The sequence below is a fragment of the Euwallacea fornicatus genome, chromosome 2 (genome assembly GCF_040115645.1).
Source record: "Euwallacea fornicatus isolate EFF26 chromosome 2, ASM4011564v1, whole genome shotgun sequence".
Taxonomy (NCBI): Eukaryota; Metazoa; Arthropoda; class Insecta; order Coleoptera; family Curculionidae; genus Euwallacea; species Euwallacea fornicatus.
In genome coordinates, this window is record NC_089542.1 from 1,380,682 (window position 1) to 1,400,963 (window position 20,282).

The following is a 20,282-nucleotide window of genomic DNA, read 5'->3' on the forward strand; positions in this document are numbered from 1 at the left end:
GCCTTACTCTATTCGCGGCAGAAATTCGCGCACTAATTCTTTCTTGTTGCTTAGTTGCCAGCTGGAAGTGCGAAGGGCCACCGAGGATTTTCGACATGCCCTGGATATCTCGCGTTTACGTAAAACTTTCAACCGACCCTTCGCCGTGAACTTTCGAGTATACGAAGTGTCTAGTTATGCCCTCTAGTGATTGTTTCAAAGATGTTGGTGGCACTATGTGAAAACCCGAATAATGTGCAACATGAACTCGTTCACGGCTTTCATGGTTTTGTTCATTTTTTTCCAAAGTAAGTTTGTTAAAGGGGACATAGATGTTAATGAAATCGAGAGGGACACGAGAGAGGGTCGTTAGGGATTTATGGGCATTTATTATGCCGTGGTAATTTCCTGCTGCATGTGGATGCATAAAAGCAATTACGAGCATTGCTGGTTAATAATGAATGAAAAGGTTCGGAAGTTATTCGGATTAGATGTGTTGGTTCAGTAGTTTAGAAATAAGTTTTCTAGAGTAGCAAATGAAAAACTTCTTCAATTATCATGAAAATTTCATTACAATTGACATCCTACAGAAGGAGTCGCAGTTCGTCATGCTTTTGTTATATTTTTTCTATTGTCTCCTTTCTGAGGTGTCCCCTCTGGATTTTTAAACCCTTCAAAATAGCAAATATCGTCCTCTGTTTTCTGAAAATATCGTACGAATTACTGGTGTTTCAATCGAGGGCCACACTGGCAAAGAAAAGAGGGTTAAAATATTTTATAAAAATTTGGAGACTCACACATGCTCAGTCTCGAAAAATTATAATTTCAACATGGAGTCATCTACGTCACTGCAGTTCTATCCGGTCGAAAGAGCAGATTTGGTTCCCTAGGCCCTGGAACATTCACATGAACCAGTGGCTTTTCACCTCAGGCGTAGATTGGCCAACAAAACGGTTTAGAGTATTTATTCGCAGATGTTTTAAGACTCGGTAAGAAAATATTTTAAAATGTTTTATACCAAAACTGAGTTAGCTACGTGCCGTACGAGTAGATATATTCACTCTTTTTTGAAAAATAATGTATGAATTAGTGCCGCTTCACGCGAGGGGCAAATCGCCGACGCATGTAGCTCAATATTTTACACAACTTTGAGGATTCAGGCATGTTCAGTTTCGAAAAATTGTAACTAAAAAATGAAACCCTCCACGTCCCTGTGGTTTAAATCAGTCGAAATAGAAGCTGCATCAATCAGTGGCGTTTCGGGTAATAGGAAAATTCCGGAAAAAGTTATTTTAACGCAGTTTAAAATATCCAAGATGCGAAAAATAATGACTTCAAATTTTCACTTGAAATACAGTATAGGACAAAATGAAATTGACCTTAATAAATGTTCACTAGAAGTGAGAGGTCAGCTAAAAATTCAAAAATTTATATACCGGGTGATTCAAGATGGTGCCTCGCATATGTAGCTTTTTTATTTTTAAACTTAGAAAGTTGAAATTTGGAGGGAAGCTATGTGAGAATAGAGTTGATTGATTGACTTGAAAGTCGTTTATCTAGCACTTCCGGTTTAACCGGAAATGGCCTCGATTTTCGATTTTTAAATGTACTGAGCTATTGGTTTTTACTTTTTTTAAATCTAGAGGACATTTTGAGTCTAAAATTATGTTTTTTTAAAAAATATACATTTTTTTGTGACACAATTTATATGCCGTTAGTATTTGGAGAATGTCGTCGACGGCCTTCCGATGTTGCGCGACTCTATGCGAATATTATTAGTGTTCTTTAGAAAAAAATGTTAACTTATTTGAAGAAAATTGTTATTTTTAATATTTTTGCCATTAATTAAAAAATACTAACATTTGCCGATAGAAAATTTAATTTCGTCCGATACTGTATTATATAAATCATTGCCGCTTTACGTGGCAAATTGACAAGTAAAGTAAGATGATGCTTAAGAAATTAAGTTTAATCGAAGCGTAAAGAGATTTATCCCAGATTACCGAATCTAAATCTCAATAATCCGAGAAAAGGCGAAATCCACGTGTATCTACCGCATGCTAAATCATCGCCCCCATTATATCCCCGGTATTTCTCCATTAAATCAGGCTTTACGTTTCCGCCATAAGTAACAAATTATCTATCTGTAGGAAATTTTGATATAAAATTCACCAAGTTCGATATTTACCACTTACGTTTTAAATTACAAACAAAGTCATGAATTTTCCAAGCAATGTATCAGCTTCTTGGCGTTCGAGTTATCGTTATTTCATCTCCAAGGAAAATAATGCGGAGCTTACACGTAGATAAAGGTCTCGACTTTTCAATAAAACATCGTCAAAACATATTTATTGAGCAATAACAATAAACGTCCGAAAGTTAGATTTAAAGTGGAGTGATCGAAGCTTAATTTTATTATTCACCCATAATAAAAGGGAGCCATTATTTGTTTCTTATAATAGAGATGGGAAACATTTAATGCGGCATTTTTACATGCGATCGTTCCTACGCCTCTAAAAGAGCTCGTGTGTAATCGAATATTTATCGAATCAAATTCCAGTGAGGATCTTCGAATTTTGATATATTCATGGTATATTTTCAAATTACTCGTGATGTACAATTCACATTTAATTTATTTATTTGCAGTGCGAATCTATAACGCAGCAAACAACCCGCTTTGTTTTCGAGCAGCAGTTTATATTGTTTTAACGTGTCGGAGTTAAATTAATTATTTATACTGTAAAATAAATTTTAGTGTAAACACAGGAATTTTAAGTAAATTTAGAAAATTTTACTCGTGTGCGAAAAGGCGCTCTTTACCGCACTTATGTTGATGTGGGCAGGAGTATTTTGAGTCTCGTTTTCACGGAAATTCCCAACATGGCTCCATATCGACCAGTGGTGTGCTACCATTTTAAACAAAAAATAAAGTGAGAACACACTCTGCCGCACCGAGATTGTGCTAAAGGCAAGGTGATTTAGCGGAGACTAGTGCCGTAGATGCCTCTAGTACCTTCCCTTTTACGGGATTAAATTTTTCCCCACGGACTTTTTAAAACTTTTTTTTGTCCATTTCGAAAATTATCGGCCACTAAATTGCACACTCACCGACTCCGAATAGTTTGAATGACTTCGTTCCTGCAATAAGGTAAACGGTCTCACGTCCAGCTTCTAACAATATACGAGGCACTAGGAATCACGCCACCGCCCTTTCGACCGTGCCCCAAACCCCCCAAGAGACAAAACGTAGTAGCAAACCTGCTCAACCGTAAAACATATTTGGGAATGTTAATTAATTACCCATTCGCCTAGAATAACTGTCACTAGAGAGGGGCCTTCCAAATAACTTTATTCATTTATTAGGAAGGTGTCAAGTAGTGGTATTTACTTAGAAGCAGCAGAGTCCCCGTTTTTAATGCCCTGGAAATATTTCCGGAGAAAAACATCCAGATCGGGAATCGATAAGCGAAAACCCGAGGATTATAAATCATCCCTTGGGTGACGGATATGGATCCTTTGGGGCAATTCAATTCGCCTGCGTTGTATTGTCAATGAGAGATCAAGAAATATTGAAATTTAAAGTAAAATTTCGCCAAATGCGAGCCCTAAACAGTACTCAGTAAATGAATGTCATTTGTCAGTCCCTGAAAACCCTTTATGTGGCCCTCTTGCTGTCAGTTCTGGCCTCGATTCGTTCAGTAAATACGATGCATGTCACTGACAGGCTTCGTCATCAATAAGGGTTTAATAGCGCTGAAAGTGTATACTACTTCATATAGTAATAAGGGCTCTTTATCAGTCTCTTTGAGAGCTTATGTTCGTCAAAGAGCATTCAAAACTTCATGTCAAAACATATAATTCCATTTCTGGAAATGGTTTGATGTCGGAAGTGTGAATTAATATTCGTGCCGGGCTCATAGAATTTATGATATTGTTTTTAGGAGGTCATTGCTGAGAACGGCAACGACGAAAACGCTCTTTTCTTCACTAGGACCCCGTCTTGGCTGCATCTTTTATTTGCCCAAAATCACAATGGTCCTTCAACAAATCAACAACAACATGAAAGCGGAAACACCCCTCCATACAAAAAAAATTTGTTTCCACATCCATCGCGCATTCTTCTGTGAAAATTCAAAGGCCCACGCACATTTTTTTTGGTGCCGAAAATTAATCGTTTCCCCTTCTGGAAAATCGCTTTGCATTTTTCATGACAAATTATTGCCAGTGCTGTATTCATGCATTCTATGAATGGGATATTTAGGTTCCTACATAAGTTAATATTGAGCTTGGAACTGGGCCAATCAATGGATCGAACCGGTAGGGTCAAACGGGAGGGTTTTCCTTGGGATACTACGTGTTGCGCCCTGCATTATTTATGGTGTTGGAGTGGGTGAATTGAATTTTTCATCCCCAGTGTACGTTTATTTTTTTCTTTTCCTACTGAATTTAGAAAGATGATTAATGTGGCGTTTTAAATAATTTCAATGCGTATGGAATTCTTTGGTGAGGCAGCAAATTATTGGAATACGTTTCATTTAATTAAAACCAGAAAGCAGCTATTAGGTAAATAGCTGTGGTTTCGTTGTCAGTGAAATAATTGGCGCGGAATTCTATTCATTCAATTTACGATCTACCAAAATCAACGCTATGCAATTTGCATCTAAATGCCACTTACATGCACACAGTAAGTTGCGGAATATTTAAAACCTACAAATCATGCACGAGAAATCTTTTAACCACTTTGCTGAGGCATTTTTCCAAGTTTTTGGAAAAATTGGGGCCATATTTTTTAAATTTAGAAAAATTTGTTTCGGCAATGCTCGGAATACTAAAACGCCACTTTTCATCTTTCAACCCATACCCCCAGTGTACCTCACCGCTCTTTTGCCTGATTGATGGAAACCCTTTATATTTTTGAATATGAGGGAGGTGCAGAGGTGAGAAAAATATATTCTTGTTTATTGAATTTCCCAGTGTTAAATAATAGTGAACTCCCAGAAAAACCGTCATAAGTTTTGCGGTTCCGGAATTGATATCAGCTCATGGCATGCGAACAATTTAAATCTACTACTCCTGAATAATTTATTTACATACAGAGCAATTTCTGATTTTACCTGATGATTACCGATAAAATCCATTAATGCACATTAAGTATTAATGGAAATTAAATTAAAAATTTAACGTTAATTTATGCTAATGATATTTCAGCCTCCCTGTGTAATAACAGTGATATAATTCAGCAGATACTCGCCGAATGATTAGAGCAGATATAAATCAAATTATATAAATCAGGAGTTGACGTTATACATTATACTAAATTACATAATGTGCATTTTAGAAACGCAGTTTCAGTTGACAATTAAAAAAATTCCATTACGGCAATTTAAACAGATAAACCGACATTTAACCCAGATTCTCAATTGCTTACTTCGAACTTAATTGCAGTTTCATCACGCTTTTTTCCATTTGCATAAGGAAAACAGTTTGGCTCTTTGCAAAATCCAGGAAGACGAGAGAATAAATGGCGCCACTTTAAGCAATCTTCCTTCGGGCACGTCGGAGGAATTAAAATAGGAAAAATCCAAAATGGCAGGCATTACGTCCAGGTCATTTAGTTCTAATTAAAAAAAACTGAAAGAGCAGCAATTTGCAGATTTTTATGTAATTGAGAAAGTGGGATTTAACTATGTATTAGTTGGGAGGTTTTGAAATAATTGGCATTTCCGCAAAAGCCTTTGCTATTTATGCCGCACCTTTTTCGCTGCTATGCGCATGGAGTGCGAGCGAGTGCGAGCGAAAGGCAATATAGGCGATTGGTAAGTGCGAGAGAAGCAGACAACATTCGTCGACCGGCAATTGGTTTTTCAATTGATGCCTCCTGAAAATATCATTTCTACCGTGGTGTTCGTAGAGATTACTTTACGTTAAAAATTATCATGGAATTTGTTTGCGAATGATCCATTCAAATTTGCATGCATGCGCGTAATCCGCGTCCTCCAAAATCACAGAGAACTGCACCCAGACACGGACTGAGGCGTACTGCTTGCGCGTCGACGACGCTAGCCGATCCTTGACGAGGGAAGGGAAAACGGTCGCCCGTCTCTCTCGCAGTTATCAATCGCCTAGTTGCCTTTCGCTCGCACTCAGTAAAACTCCATGCGCGTAGCAGCGAAAAAGGTACCGCATGCGACATATGCCTGACGAGACAATCTGCGATTATTTTGCAAAAATATTTTTTAATTAACTTCACACGCACGTATACACAAAAATAAACATTTTCGTTTACCACAAATTAATTTGTTCAATTTCAGATTATGACTAATTTCTCGTAAAGGAAAATTAGCTCCGCTGATGTATATCAAATCACAACGGTTGTGTAAAAATCTGAAAACGATGGGGTAATCAAAACCGCCATCGATAGATAAATGGTTGCTTATCGGTAAACCGTTAAGCCTGATTTACGCGAGAAATGGGCAGGATTTAATGGGAATAATGATTTAAAATTCGGTAGGTGCATGTGGATTTGCCGCTTTTCCGTATTTAGTACGGGTTATGTTTTTAATCTGGGGGATCGAATATTGATGGCAATCGTTTCTGGCGTGAATATTTCCAGGGAATTCATTGGTGAGGGATTTTACATCAGCAAATTCGAAGAATCATGTAACGTTGGGATCAGCCTACGAAAGCAGATACAAACTTAAATGGGATCTATTTAATCCTTATGCTAAAGGTCTGCATCTGGAAAACCGCCAGAGGAAGATATAGTTACAAACTTTTAGTAATCATCTGCATAGATTACAATTGGTAAACAATCAAAAAGGTACACAGGGAAGTTTTATATAAAAAGCCAACTTTTGACCTGGATAGTTGTTAAAAGATTGAATTTATATTTTTCACCGTCTTTTGGGACGCGGTTTCTCCAAAACAATAGGAGACGTGCTCTAGTTAGATATTGTTGTGCATATTCGTCTTTAATCTATATGACGAGTCGATAATGAAAAGATATATATACAGGGTTTTCCAATTGTCTCATTGAAGCTCAGCATCTCTAAAACAGCCAGAGAAAGGTAAGTCTTTCCGTTAGATTCTGTCTAGTAAAAATTTAGACAGATGCAGGATTGTCTGTGTATATAGAAAATTAATTGGGTAATTCGTTCATTATAGTTTACCCAGGGCGTATTTCCGTTTTGCCAAAACTGAATTCGTTCCGTACTGTGCACTGTATTTTAATTGGATAATAAAATACAGTGGTAATTGAGCTGTTATCCCATAAGCAGGGACTCTTTGGAACTAAATAAGAAGGGGTGTCTCCAAATCCCCTGCAATTCTCGTTTTATTCCGGAGCAGGGCTTTACGCATAGTTTCCGAATTTCAATGACTTTTCTTATAAATATTTATTGGAAATATATATTTTAAAAAATTTTCAGAAATTCGCACCAGTTCGACCCTGAAAGGCATGACGCTCACTGTTCCTCAAGCTGTGCGCGCCGGTCACTCGGTCACATTAGGCTGTGAGTACGATCTAGAGAGTGCTCCCCTCTACTCGATAAAATGGTACCGCGAAAACGCCGAATTCTACCGCTACGTGCCAAAAGAAGAACCCCCGATCCGGGTTTTTCCCATTCAAGGAATACGTGTGGACGTAAGTAATTAGCCTTCCGAAACTGTTGAATTTTGAAAGGTAATACTGCGTGACAAAGAGCGCCCGTTTCCCTAAATTTAAATGATTCTCGCATCCATTAACCTAGCAGGAAATTTATTAAGATAGCACTCGTCAAAATTCAGCTCGAGTCCTCGTTCCAAGGTAGTAAAACATTTGAATGTTTTCCTAGTTTCCTAAGCCGAGGCAATATTTCAGGTTTTATTCTCTTTGTTTCCGCTAGGAAAAATATTCGAACACTAAATCATACTTTATGAGCTAATATCTGCTTTGGGGAAGAGGGCTCGATAACAGATCGACGACTGCTTAAGCGGGATTTGAACGTTTTATTATTTGGGGCACTAAGGAAAATATGTAAAGATCGGTAAATTGTGTTTCTAATACCGGACTGCAGGGCAATTTCGGTACTTAATATTCTAAAGATGTTATTGTTCATTACACAGTAAAATTTTCCCATTCTGGGTACCCGTAGAGTTAACACTTGCGAAAAATGAGACGTAGCATCACAGCAACCATAGAAGAAAACAAAAACGGAACTGCGAAGCACAGATCTTGGCTGAGTAATCACATCTCACATCATATAAGAACATACATTATAAAAATAAAAAAGCTGACACTTGTCATTCTTTGACATTGATATATCTACGTCATAAAATTAGAAAATAAAGGTGTAGGTTCATAAGACAAGGGACGTTTAAATGGTCATTACAGGTGTCAGTGTCAAATGCCAACAGTGTCACGTTGCTGTCAGTGGGACCAGAAATATCCGGACAGTTCCAGTGCGAGGTGTCAGCTGATGCTCCGCTGTTTCATACGCAACTGATGTCAACCACTATGACAGTAGCGGGTGAGTGTGTTTGAAATGAAATGATTGGTAGTTGGTTGAGACATTAATTGTTAATAATGGAATTTGAATTTGCGGACTTTCTGCCGCTTTCGGGCTCCGTGTGCCCTTGCTTTTCATAGAAAGGATAAAAGATATTTTCGAGATAAATATATGAGCGGGCGGGCATAAAGTTTGCGAGTTACGCTTTTTACCTATAGAAGAAAACTAGTTTTCGTCTAAGTTTCGCCTCCGCACGCCCCTGCCGTTTTTTTTCTATGGAATCAAAGGAATGACTTTTGAATACCTCCAGGGTCCTGACTACTTCCTCTAGAAAGAACTGTATTAGAATTCCAGGAGTCATAGTTTTCATTCTAGGCTCAGCCACAGCACGCCGCTGTTTTTATAAATATCTTTTTTAACGCTTTGAGGACTCCTATTACCACCTAAGTAAGTACATGGGAGTGAAGGCTCAATTTTACGAGCTACAAATTCTTTTCTAACCAAGAACGCTTGAACTTTAGCTTTTTTCTGAATTGAGCCTCAGCACAGCTATTGGATCTGGGAAAATGGGTTGAATTTCCTCTACTGGGAAATTCACGGGTAAGTGCTGAATCCCGCTAAGACCCGGTTTGAAAGTAATAATAGCAAAACTAACTGATATAGGAAAACCTCTCAGTCTCGCCAGAACTATTGCTGCGGCAAACAGGAAACCAGGGGCGTACTGGGGACGGAAAAATTCAATGCTAAAACTTTTGCAGTGTTGCCATCTGTTGAGTGATTTTTGAGATATTTAGGAAAACAGTTTCAATGTCCATGTTATATCAGTTCCTGTTTCGAACATAGTTATCAATCAGTAAATCAACGTTCACTGTAACGACCATAGCACATTAACAAAGTTAACACTGGATGACTTTACAGTTTGATGGAGATTTCCACTTGCCAATCGATGAGCTCCCTTCCATAGCGATGAATATTTGTTTTTCATTAATGTTAAATGTGTAGGAGTTGTGCAACTGCCTGTTGTTAGAGGTAAATAATTCCATTGAGCTGCCTCCCTTCGCAGTAAACGCTATAATATAATTTATATTCCTACTCCATGTTTTCTTAAGGACTCATAATAGCGCAGTTAAACGCAGTTGGAGTGGAATTTACGAGCTGAGGATAGGGAATACTGTGCCATTAATAATCTTCTAAACAAGGTTAAGTAATAAATAACATCAAAAATTGAAAAATAGAAGGAAAATAAATAGAAATGTTTCTTTCAAATTGTAACTCTATCTTGGAATTATTTGGCGAAAAGCTTTCTTAAATTGTGCATGCGGTACCTTTTTCGCTGCTATGCACATAGAGTTTTAGCGAGTGCGAGCGAGAGGCAATTAGACGATTGGTAACTGCGAGAGAGAGATGCGACCGTTGCCCCTTCCCTTGTCAACGATCGGCTAGCGTCGTTGACTCGCAAGCAGTACGCCTTCGTCCGAGGAGGGGTGTGCTTCTACGTGATTTTAGAGGACGCAAATTACGCGGATTCATGCAAATTTGAATGCTTTCTTCGAAAACAAGTTCCATGAGAAATTTTCATGTTGTTAATGTTTTTCATTTCATGTTATGTAATTAATTATAACCTCTGCAAGCTCTGCGGTGGGAATGCACTTTTTGTAAAGCATCAGTTGAAAAACAAGCCCTTCTTGTGCCTTAATCCATTCTCGAATTAAGGTGTTCCGCTTGCGAGTCAACGACGATATCCCGTCTCCCTCGCTCTTACCAAACGGCTAATCGCCTTTCTGTCGCACTCGCTGAAACTTCGTGTGCATAGCAGCGAAAAATGTCCTGCTTTTCGACTTTGTCCTCTGCCTACAACAGGGCGTTTTGTAGGTGTGATTTCGCGAACTTTAGTGTCTATAGACACTTCTTTAGTGGAAACTGTCCGGAAATTGAACTTTCGCCGATCTCGCAATGTTCAAACTTGTCTTCTCATTAGTGTCTTCATAATTCCCAAGTTACTTTGAGCGACAGCTCATTTTCAGGCAAAAGTGACAAATCGTCCATATCGCTGCACTGACACGTACATTTCGCATAATAGGACCCATTTGTTCGAGCTTAAATCGCATCCCTCATTCCAGTCCGCGACATAATACCTTGATAAATGACCGGAAGTCTAAGGAAACTCGATTAACAGCTCGGCTAATGATTCAATTTGGTGCAATACTAGAAGAAACTGCTGACGCCATTAGTGTTTTGCCGCCTGAGGAATTGAATCTGTTAGCTGGCATGAGAACTGGACATGTACATGGGCAGAAAAAAGATGCAATCACACGGGACATTTGCTCAATTTTGACAAATAAATCCGAACCGTGGACGTATAAATTCGAAACGGTCTTGTCCAATTATCTGAGGCGTATTGGGAGGGAGATTTACGATTGCCCGGGCTTGTGAATTGTCGGTCCGTTTGAGAAATTGCCGTACCTTGCCCTTATGTCTTGTTAACGATTCAGTACAAGAGCCTATAAAATTTTATCTACTTACTTTCGTTTTTTCCCACGTGAATTATGACAATAGCTTGTCTATAGGTTCATAACAACATTTCTGTTTCGTATGTTTCCAGCTGAATAGGGATTTTGTTGAAGGGAACACTTACCTTTAAAAGCCATGTTGACCTAAGAAGTCCCGAAACTGCAATCAAGGACATAACTTTTCTGTTCGAACTTTAAACCCGAAAATGGAGTAGGTTCTGTGAAATATGGTGTTTTAACCTTGCCGTGGAAACAGGACTCTTTGCACCCGTCATACTGAGTCCCGTATTCTTCTCGATAGAACAAACGTTTGTGTCTGCCCAGAAGGATTAAATTTCGGAAGCTTAAGTTGCACCAATACATGGAACGCAACTTCAATTGGCTTAACTAGATAATGGTGCCCGGGTTCCTCTCTAGACAGTCAATGTTGGGTATTTACAATATTTACACGTTGCCAACCTCAGCATTGTTTGATATCACTTTTGCCAGTATTATCGCTGAAAATTTTCAAGGACAACGTGAGCAGCGGTGAAAATCGGATTTAGGTACAAAATCGTCTCTATTTTAGTTGGAAGATTGCTTACGGCAAAATTTTATTGCCTCTGACAATTTTTTTTCCATTTCTCATTTCAGTGGTACCAGCAGGAGTTCCTCATGTAAAAATCGACAAATCGGGCCTGGACCACGGCAGGCCCCTGATCGCCGACTGCGAGGCCCCCTCCTCGTTCCCTGCGAGCAACGTCACCTTCTTCGTAAACGACGAAAAGGTGAGTTTAAAAGGGGAATGTCTCTCGGATCGAAACAATGGCCAATTAGCGGAGCATTTTCCGGCCCAGTGCTGACGCAAAACTTCCCAATGGTCAACGGTCAGCCAAAGTTGGAAAATTGCCCACTGGCCGGCCAGGGAAAAACTTTGCAAGATTGGTTTTTATACGTGTGCGATTAGGGCACGGTCGTTACGTAACCAACATAGAAAGCAATATTGGATTGTTTAGCGGACGATGTTGATTAAGTTTTTGTGACTTTGGAAAAAGGGGGATTAAAATTGATCATCATCATCATCATTATGTCCATCACCATCATCATCATTTTCATCAACATTATCATTATCTTCATCAACGACATTATCATCACCACCATTTATCATCTAGTCCATTCAAGTCTCATAGCTCACTGCACCTATCTTCTTTGTCTAAATTCCTAATTCCATTTGCTACAATCCTCCTTTCATTTTCGACAAGCCCCAATATCTTTCACCGAACCATCTCTACATCATCACCTAAACTCGTCGACTCGTAAATTCGCCACATATAAACCGCTAAACGTTTTAGTTCAGAGTAATTCATTAAAACTTGCTTAGTTTACCTGAGTTTCGGTTCATTTCCCTTGCAGCCTGCGGGATTATTTAATGCGAAAGCCTCGTTTCGGGAATGTAAACGCATATAAAGCAGACATGAGAATGTTCCGCATTATTAGCTTTCCAAGGGACAGGCGACTGGCGCATTTGAGCATTGAGAAGCTCGTAGAAATATTTTATGAGTTTCGCCTTTCAGCTTGTCCAGAGAAAAATAGTGGAAACACTTCTGAGTATACTTCGCTCAATATACTCGTGGATGAACCAAAATGTCGAAAAAGAGACGTAATAAAAGTTATTGAGTTTCACGCGTGGTTCGCATTGTTCCAGGTTCCAGGGTACACCTCCGAATGGATCACTCAAACCCAAGACCAACTGGAGAAGAGAACCGCCAGACTGGAGCTTACCGGAGTGGGTGGCAGCTGGGAACCACTTAGAATAAGGTGCGAAGCCACCTTGTTCAGACTCTATAGAGCTAAAAGCATGGAAATGCAAGTGAGGCCTGACACTCCGCAGGTACTACTCTTGGAAACCACCTCGAGGGGTAAGTTTTTGAGGCATAAATGTGATTTCATGTTGCTCCCCCTGCACGATAAAAATAACCCTCCCCCTTTATTTTACAGGCAATTTGCTTTACGACTCCCTCCATAACAAAGCCACTCTGGATAGGAGTTTGGGAAATTATTATGTCAGAGCAGCTTCCTATATTTCTTTTTTAGGGCCGGAGGGCCAGCCGATAACGTTGGATTTTTCCTTTTGTTTTTACCTTAAATTTTCATCAATGGAATGTTTAAGAAATGTTTCTTATTGTTTCAGCCTCAGACTCCCCAATGTTCCCCCAAGACCCCCCCTGGACATTGCTGGTCCTCTTTCTCATCCCCAAATTTCTTGCAATGTGGCTCAACCTAGCATAGTCGACTCGTTACAATTTTCAATATGTTAATTTAAAATTTCGTCAGCTGTGATACCGTAGTGTAAGTTTTGTAAATTACTGTATAAAATCCGTGAGTAATAAAGAAGTTTATTATTGAACGGTAGTCTTTTTTTTCCGGCTCCAGTCGTATGGAAAAAGACTGAATGAGCTCTAATTTATAAGGCCTAATTTGCGCTGCTCTTTGCACTGGATTAATCGCGTGGCAAATGGATTAATGACGTCGATTGTAATCTGCCATTTGTCGCTTCAGTTGGTACCTCATTAGTTATTTTAGGGTCAGTGAGCAAGAGAAAAATGGAACCGGGAGAAGTCTAGTGAGGCTACAAAGCCCGGATTTTTAAATCTCATATATCACAATTAGTTTCGTTACGAAAACAAGTGCGTGCAATCAGCATGAGATCCATTAATATACTCTCTTTTAGTGCTGTGTTTACGTGCATTAAACGAGAACATTTTTAGATGCTCTTTGATGAAGTTGCAACAGCAGCAGTTGATGCCCCTTGCCTATTAGTACTGCCTCTGAATGGTCCAGAAAATCGAAGAGAACCGAGGTGCTCGAGTTTGTGAGGTCGGAGCCCCACTCAGAGCGTGTCTACTGGCTATAAAACGCCTTTCAAATTGGGAAAATTGAGAAAAATTTGCGTAGTTAAATGCGAGACACTACACTTCCCTTTAGAGCATCAGTATTCATCTCGAGACATCGGATTTTATACTTCGCGATATTTCCATTGGATGTTCAGTTTTCAAGTGGCATTTTATTGAAAATGGATTTAAAATTGTTGAAATTCATAAGAGTGAGGTGATTCAAATTCGAGGCGGTGCGGCTCCCGCTAAAGTGTCTCAATTTAACTGAAAATTTCAGAACTTACACGCCGAAAGGTTCTCTATACATAGACACATATTGCGAGTAATATGTTGTAATTTCCAATACTTGTCCCGGTCGATTTGTAATTCGGAAGAGATCTTTGTGTCGAAAAAGCAAACTGGGAAAAAACTGGAAATCCGAAACGACGGTTGTGCTCCAGAAATTGGCTACATTGTACAATTCCATTCAATTCCTACTGACGGAAAACACTTTTATTATTATTTTTGCTGCAAGAGTTTACGGATTTTCCCCCTTTATTTCAGTAAAACCTGATCTTCATCTGTCCGTTATTCTGGACGTTCCGCTCAGTCCCGGTAAAATAGCCGAATTACAATGAAAAATCACAGTTATTTTTTATAACCGTGCACAGAACATCTTTTATTCACTTATAAATCCGACAAACTCTTACCAGACCTCCACTCGCTTTATTATTCCATTCAAAACCTGCCCGATTCAGTTGCTTTACTCCGCATAAATCCCACCCTTAAAAACCTTATGGCCTATTTAAATTCATGAATTTAATTAAAACCTCATCGACTTTTACAGCTCCATTATGATCTGCTTAAAAGGAGCAAAGCGAGTTTTTATATTTTCTTATTAAAAATTCATGGACGAAGTAACATTGTTTACGGGTTTTTCAAAATATTGAGCACCCAATAAGGAGGTAGTTATGAGAATTTATTATGAAAATTTCATCTTCCTTCCAAAGTTTACGACCACCGTTTACTGTCAGCGAGCCAGGAACCCATCAGGTTTATGAGTGTTTTATGGGCCAGTTTATTTACTGGCAATTCCACTATGGATCGTTATTCAAACTGGAAATTATTATCTTCCTGTCGATGGCCCTACGAAAACAGGTTTCAGTGGTGCAGTGCTCAGAATTGGAAAATTCCTTTGTTTGCCCCGAAAACTTCACAATAACCCAATGAACTGTTATTTTCATAACGTTGCAGGAATATTACAATGCAGACATGGAAATTTTTCCATTTGAAAATGCTAAAAAAAAGAATTGGCAATAATGGAAAGGGCTCGCATTGATAATGGAAAACTGGTCAAAGGGATATTTTTTAACGCAAACAAATCTGCATGCCTCGGCGTACTGCATTAATTGAAAGTGCAAATTATGGTCCATAATTCTGCACGCACATACAAGCGTTTTAGACAAGGTGTACACGTTTGAAATAATGGCGATTGAATGGAAATTACGTAACTTTTGTGATGCTGCGGGTTGACCTTTAGGTAGTACATCAATTTGAGGTCTAAAAGCACCTTCAAGCTAACGGACGTCACGCGTGTGATTTGGCCGCCACGGGAGGATCTAGAAAGTTTCCTTCTGGTCACAGACCCACTTGGTCGGAAATTTGCTTTCCGGCCGATCTGCGCACCTAAGCACGCTCTTCCCTACGGGAATATATTAGGTCAATCTATTGAGGTCCTGCAAATACTGCGCAGACACATTCAGCAATTTTCGTCGATGATAGCACTTTTGAATGCGATGGCCCTTCGAATTTGACCCAAGTTCCACGGGACAAAAACTATTTCGTCTCTATCCATCTCTTTCGCACTTTTGTTTTCAATTATCTGGTACTGCCCTCAAAACTCTTTCGCCACTTTCCGCTCCAAATAAGGTCTCTGCCAAATCCCCAACATGCCATTACACTAATCAAATACCTCCATATAGCCTCGCATGCGGCACACAGCCGGATTAATAGCATAGAACGAGCGAGAGCATCCGACATCTGGAACAATTTCATTCTCTCAGATCCAGTTTCCTGGCATGATAAATTCATGCAAATCTGCGCCGCTCTGCACGATCGCTGACGTCCACAAATAACTTCCCCTCGAATAAAATACCTCACTTAGGCCCGCTATTATGTGAGCAAACGTGATTATGAGTTATGGGGTGGAGAGATCCGGATTTACTGTTTTGGCGATTGTTTGATGTGCACTGAGTTGTGGCTTTCTATTTGTTTATGAGATTATTTTGCCCGTTCTGTACAATATTTATCGAGTTCGTGCACGTCTTTTGTTACGTGCGTCACGTGTGTCACGTCGGCAACATTGTGGAGGAACCGCGGTGAGCGACAGGGTGAGGAAAAGGACTGCGACGTTTCGACTTGGAGGACCCTCTTCAGAAATGTTTCACTTGGCCTGCACTTAGCTAACCGCATTACTCAGAACCGGGACATTACGTTTTTGGCAAATTGGCGACAACATCGAGGGAAAACGCTGCGTCCTTAACTGAGCTATGAAATGATTCGCCGAAAGGTGTCTATTAATGTGCCCGTTGGGACACATGTTCGCCGGTAACCTAATAGATCGACGCGGGACGGGAGTTTTCAAACAGATTCTCGTGGTGGGTCCGGGGTAAGTAATAGGCGCGAATTGCGCAGTCGGCCTGTTTTACTTGGCAAAATCGCATTACATCAAAAGTGCTCGTAAGCCTAATTGGAAGGAGAGAAACTCGAACCCCGCAAACCATGTAATTTTTTAATTCAAATATGCATATCACAAAGCTTTCTAAAGCCACAGTTTAGCTTCAACTAAATCCCCGCATCCGAAACTTTTCATTCCGCACATAGTTTTGAGGAAGTTTGTAGCGACTCATCAAAACGACACACAAATGAGCTTGATGCGTTTGATTAAACTTTACAATTTATTTATCCTCATGTAAAGTTGCGGAACAATTTTTTTTTCTAACTCCCGCTAAACTCCAAGTCCGTTTTCCTGCCTAGATTGCATATGAACTTAAACAAAAGTCCCTTTTATTTGCGGGAGGAAGCAGCAAACAAATATCCCACAACTCCTTGTGTATACACCTCTGAATATTTACTTAACTGGCAGCTTCTCATACCGCTTTGTACACACAGTTTACACCTTAGTTTTATCTCACAATAATGGTCCATCGGGTCCAGTTTTTCAGCATTGAAAAATTAGGACTTTTTAATTAAAACCGGAGATGGAAGCGTCGCAATTAAAAGGATCCTGATTGATGCATAATAATTAACAGCGAGGGGCGGTTATGGCTGTTAATTCATTATTTTGGAGCGGTTTGGCTTTTACCTAAATAAAATATAAGGCGAGACTCACTGGCTTCAAGTTTAAATTAATATCGAGTGCTTGATTAACGCTTATGGGCGAATTTGGCCCCATTGTCAAGAGCGTTGACTAATTCTAATTAAGAGAGTCCCCGGAGGAAAGTTCGTTTTACGTGTTTGTTTCCTTGGCAAGTAATGCGACTGAGAAGTGTCCCGGAATATTCAGCCCTTATTGGGCCGATTGAAGTTCGGGGAAAAAATTCTTTGGACTAACTAAGAAATGTCTGTGCCGCTCGCCGTGGAACACACAGAGTGGTCCAGAAACAGTGGCCGATTTTAAATTGTGAAACAATTGGAACAACGATGCCGCTCTCTGATTTAAAAGATGCTACAAATGCGCAGCTACTAAGTGATCCCCTCTATGTCGGCGCATTGAGGCACGATAGGGACAAAAAACCATACCACGGTTTGAGAATCACCCTGTGTTTGCATGTGTAGCTGAAAATGCCCCATATCAAACCAGAATTTCTTTATTCATTTTCGCTCGAGCCAGTGACGTGCTGGTAGAGATTCTAAACGTCCGATTCGTCCAGTCGAAATCGAACAGTATGCGAAGAAGAGATCACCCCTCTCCCGACTGAAACGCTAGTCGTTCGCAGATAAAAGTGTCTCTAAACACCAAAATCATTAACTTCTTTCGGATTCAAACCAGGAGCGCATCAAATGGATTTCCATTTTTTAAATTTCCTCACGCTGAAATATCCTCGTTATTTAAACCTATGATGTGTTTGTTGAATTTTGAAATTGGGGCTGTTCGGTGTACTAAACTTTAAATCACTCTTCAGAAGTTCAAGACGTGCCTCCGCCCTTGCCTGACTCTTATTTAAAGCTCAAAGGGACCTCCATAAAACCGGAACCCCTTTCGGCCCGCGCCAGCGGCGCACCAGGTGGATTTCTAGTGTCGCCATTCAACGTTACCAATTTTCAACGTCGATTCCCGATCGACGCTAATTTATATTTGATCAAATGAAAAATAACATTTTTAATGATTATTAAATATTCAAGAAATTCGCTTTAAAATTGATTGAAACTGAGCTTGTCCCGTAAGAAAGCTCAAAACTTTAAATCTCTTTTGGGTTGAAACCGGTGATGTACTAGCCGAGTTTCGAGTTACGAGAGAGGCCATGCGGAGACTCAAACAAGAACTTTACCTGGAAAGAAGAAGTCGCTGCTCTTAATTCAAACTAAAAGCGTGTGCTTCCAGTCTGATCACGCTCCACGTGCACCGATAAATATACTAAACTCTTGAGTTAACGTTTCAGTCAACGTGGAGAGGCACTGAAGATAACTTCATTCGCTACCGCCTTTGATAATATCCTCAGCAGCTGTGGGTGAAACCACATGCCAAGAATATGTTCCCGATAAAATTTCGAACTACCGTGAATGACTAACACTACATATTAAATTGGATAAATGTTTAGAATATTTCAAGGCCCGAGGTGGGGCAACATTTCCAAACTTCCGCTGTGATTGCCCCTAACCTGGTATCGACACGAGCGTTAAATTATCCAAAGCATCTAATCACCCTCCCCCCCCCTTAACTTCCCATACACCCGGCTAACTTTCACCGGAAAATTTTATATTCTGATAACCACCGAAATCGATTATGAATACCGAACCGTAACCGGCACTTTAAACTTCCCCCCTCCACTTTTGTAGGGGTTTTCGCATCAAAAATTATACGAACTTTATTGTTTTAATTAAAATGTAAATTCTGCATAATGAAGAGCCGCTTCAACTTTAGAAATGATAATAAATTAAAACGAATTACATTCGAAGACTGATTACAATTAGTCAAACAATGGCGCTTTTGAAGTAGGTACGTACAACTTACCGTTTGAATATTAAATGATGTAGTTTGGGGGGAAAGTTGGGTCGACAGGGATTTATCGTCGAATTCTGAAAAGTTTGATGAAGTTCTCCAATTTGTCCAGGTTAAGATGCAGAAACGTTCAGGAGGGATTTATATTGCGAGGAATTGAATTTAAGTTTCTCAACTGGTTGAAATTAATTGCGCCCAGAAAGAAATGAAGTAGCATTTATTTATTGAATCAGTGCGGCATACTTTGCCGCACGCCGATTGCAGTTAAACGAACAGCGCCGCAACGACTGGCGTCTGACGATTTGACGCGGGCGCTTAGGACCCGGCAACGTTGCAGCAGGTTTTTTTGAATTTTGAGTTTGTGCCCGATGACACGTTGAGTTCTTTTTGATTTCGCATTGAAGCTCCGCTCGTCGTCAACTGCGATTGCCGCTTGCCCTCGTTATCCGGGGTGTTCGGTCCGCCGGTGCACATCCGAAAGATGGTGCCAGATAACGCAATTTCAAACGCATTCGACCACACGTTGTATTACGTAAAGTGTCTCGCATTTACGAGACATCATCATTTTTCCCAACTTTACCAAATTCGCTGCTTACTTCCACGTAAGTTACAATAAAAGTTTAGTGGAACGTTTGATCCGACTCTATCTTTTTTCGTATAAACTTGATGTAAGAGCGGAAAACATATTTCAAAATGATGAATGTCCCACCTGCTATCGGAAAACAATAAGGCAGTTTTTAAACAATCAATTTCCTGAAAGGTCGATAGGGTGGAACGGACCGATATTATGGGCCTGCCAGATCTCCGGATCTGACCCCAGTCAACTATCACATCTGGGATCTCGGGACGACTGAAGGAACTGATATACATTTCGTGATCGAGACCATCTCGTCCAAAAATTTAATGGGGTAGCAGAAGTAACGAAGGCTGAAAAGGGGCTGCGAGTGGTAATCACGGAGATGCGACGAGGACGTCGAGGTTCTGTGGGAAACAGTGGGTCGTACTTCGAGCATGATAACGCATCCTAAGCAAATAATATAGTTATTGCAACGGTAACAGTTACTTATGAACATTTTTATTCACTGTGTATAATTGCCGCACGAGGTTTTTCTGCATTTTTTTTCTTCGGCAGCTGATGCAACATTAAGTCTGCGTCTTGCAATGAGTCATTGAAAAGGGCAATGGTCGACGAAGTTTTTAAAGACATTTGAACGACTCTTCCATTTACGCCTCT

General features: G+C 39.9%; 1 protein-coding gene across 1 annotated transcript; it reads left to right on the forward strand.

The window, feature by feature from the left end:
- Positions 1–66: 66 nt before the first annotated feature.
- Positions 67–13,361, forward strand: LOC136346946 (uncharacterized). Its single transcript, XM_066296518.1, has 6 exons — positions 67–287; positions 7,407–7,621; positions 8,351–8,486; positions 11,609–11,742; positions 12,660–12,873; positions 13,146–13,361. Exons 1-6 carry the CDS (start codon positions 233–235, stop codon positions 13,241–13,243), a joined length of 852 nt encoding a protein of 283 aa, XP_066152615.1. The 5' UTR covers positions 67–232; the 3' UTR covers positions 13,244–13,361.
- Positions 13,362–20,282: the final 6,921 nt, after the last annotated feature.

What these genes read in the sequence shown, in the direction of transcription:
- LOC136346946 (XM_066296518.1), top strand. Translation starts at nt 233, where the DNA reads ATGTGCAACATGAACTCGTTCACGGCTTTCATGGTTTTGTTCATTTTT. An exon ending in AACCACTATGACAGTAGCGG is followed by an intron (nt 8,487 to 11,608) that starts GTGAGTGTGTTT and finishes TTCTCATTTCAG; the next exon opens with TGGTACCAGCAGGAGTTCCT. An exon ending in CTTGGAAACCACCTCGAGGG is followed by an intron (nt 12,874 to 13,145) that starts GTAAGTTTTTGA and finishes TTATTGTTTCAG; the next exon opens with CCTCAGACTCCCCAATGTTC.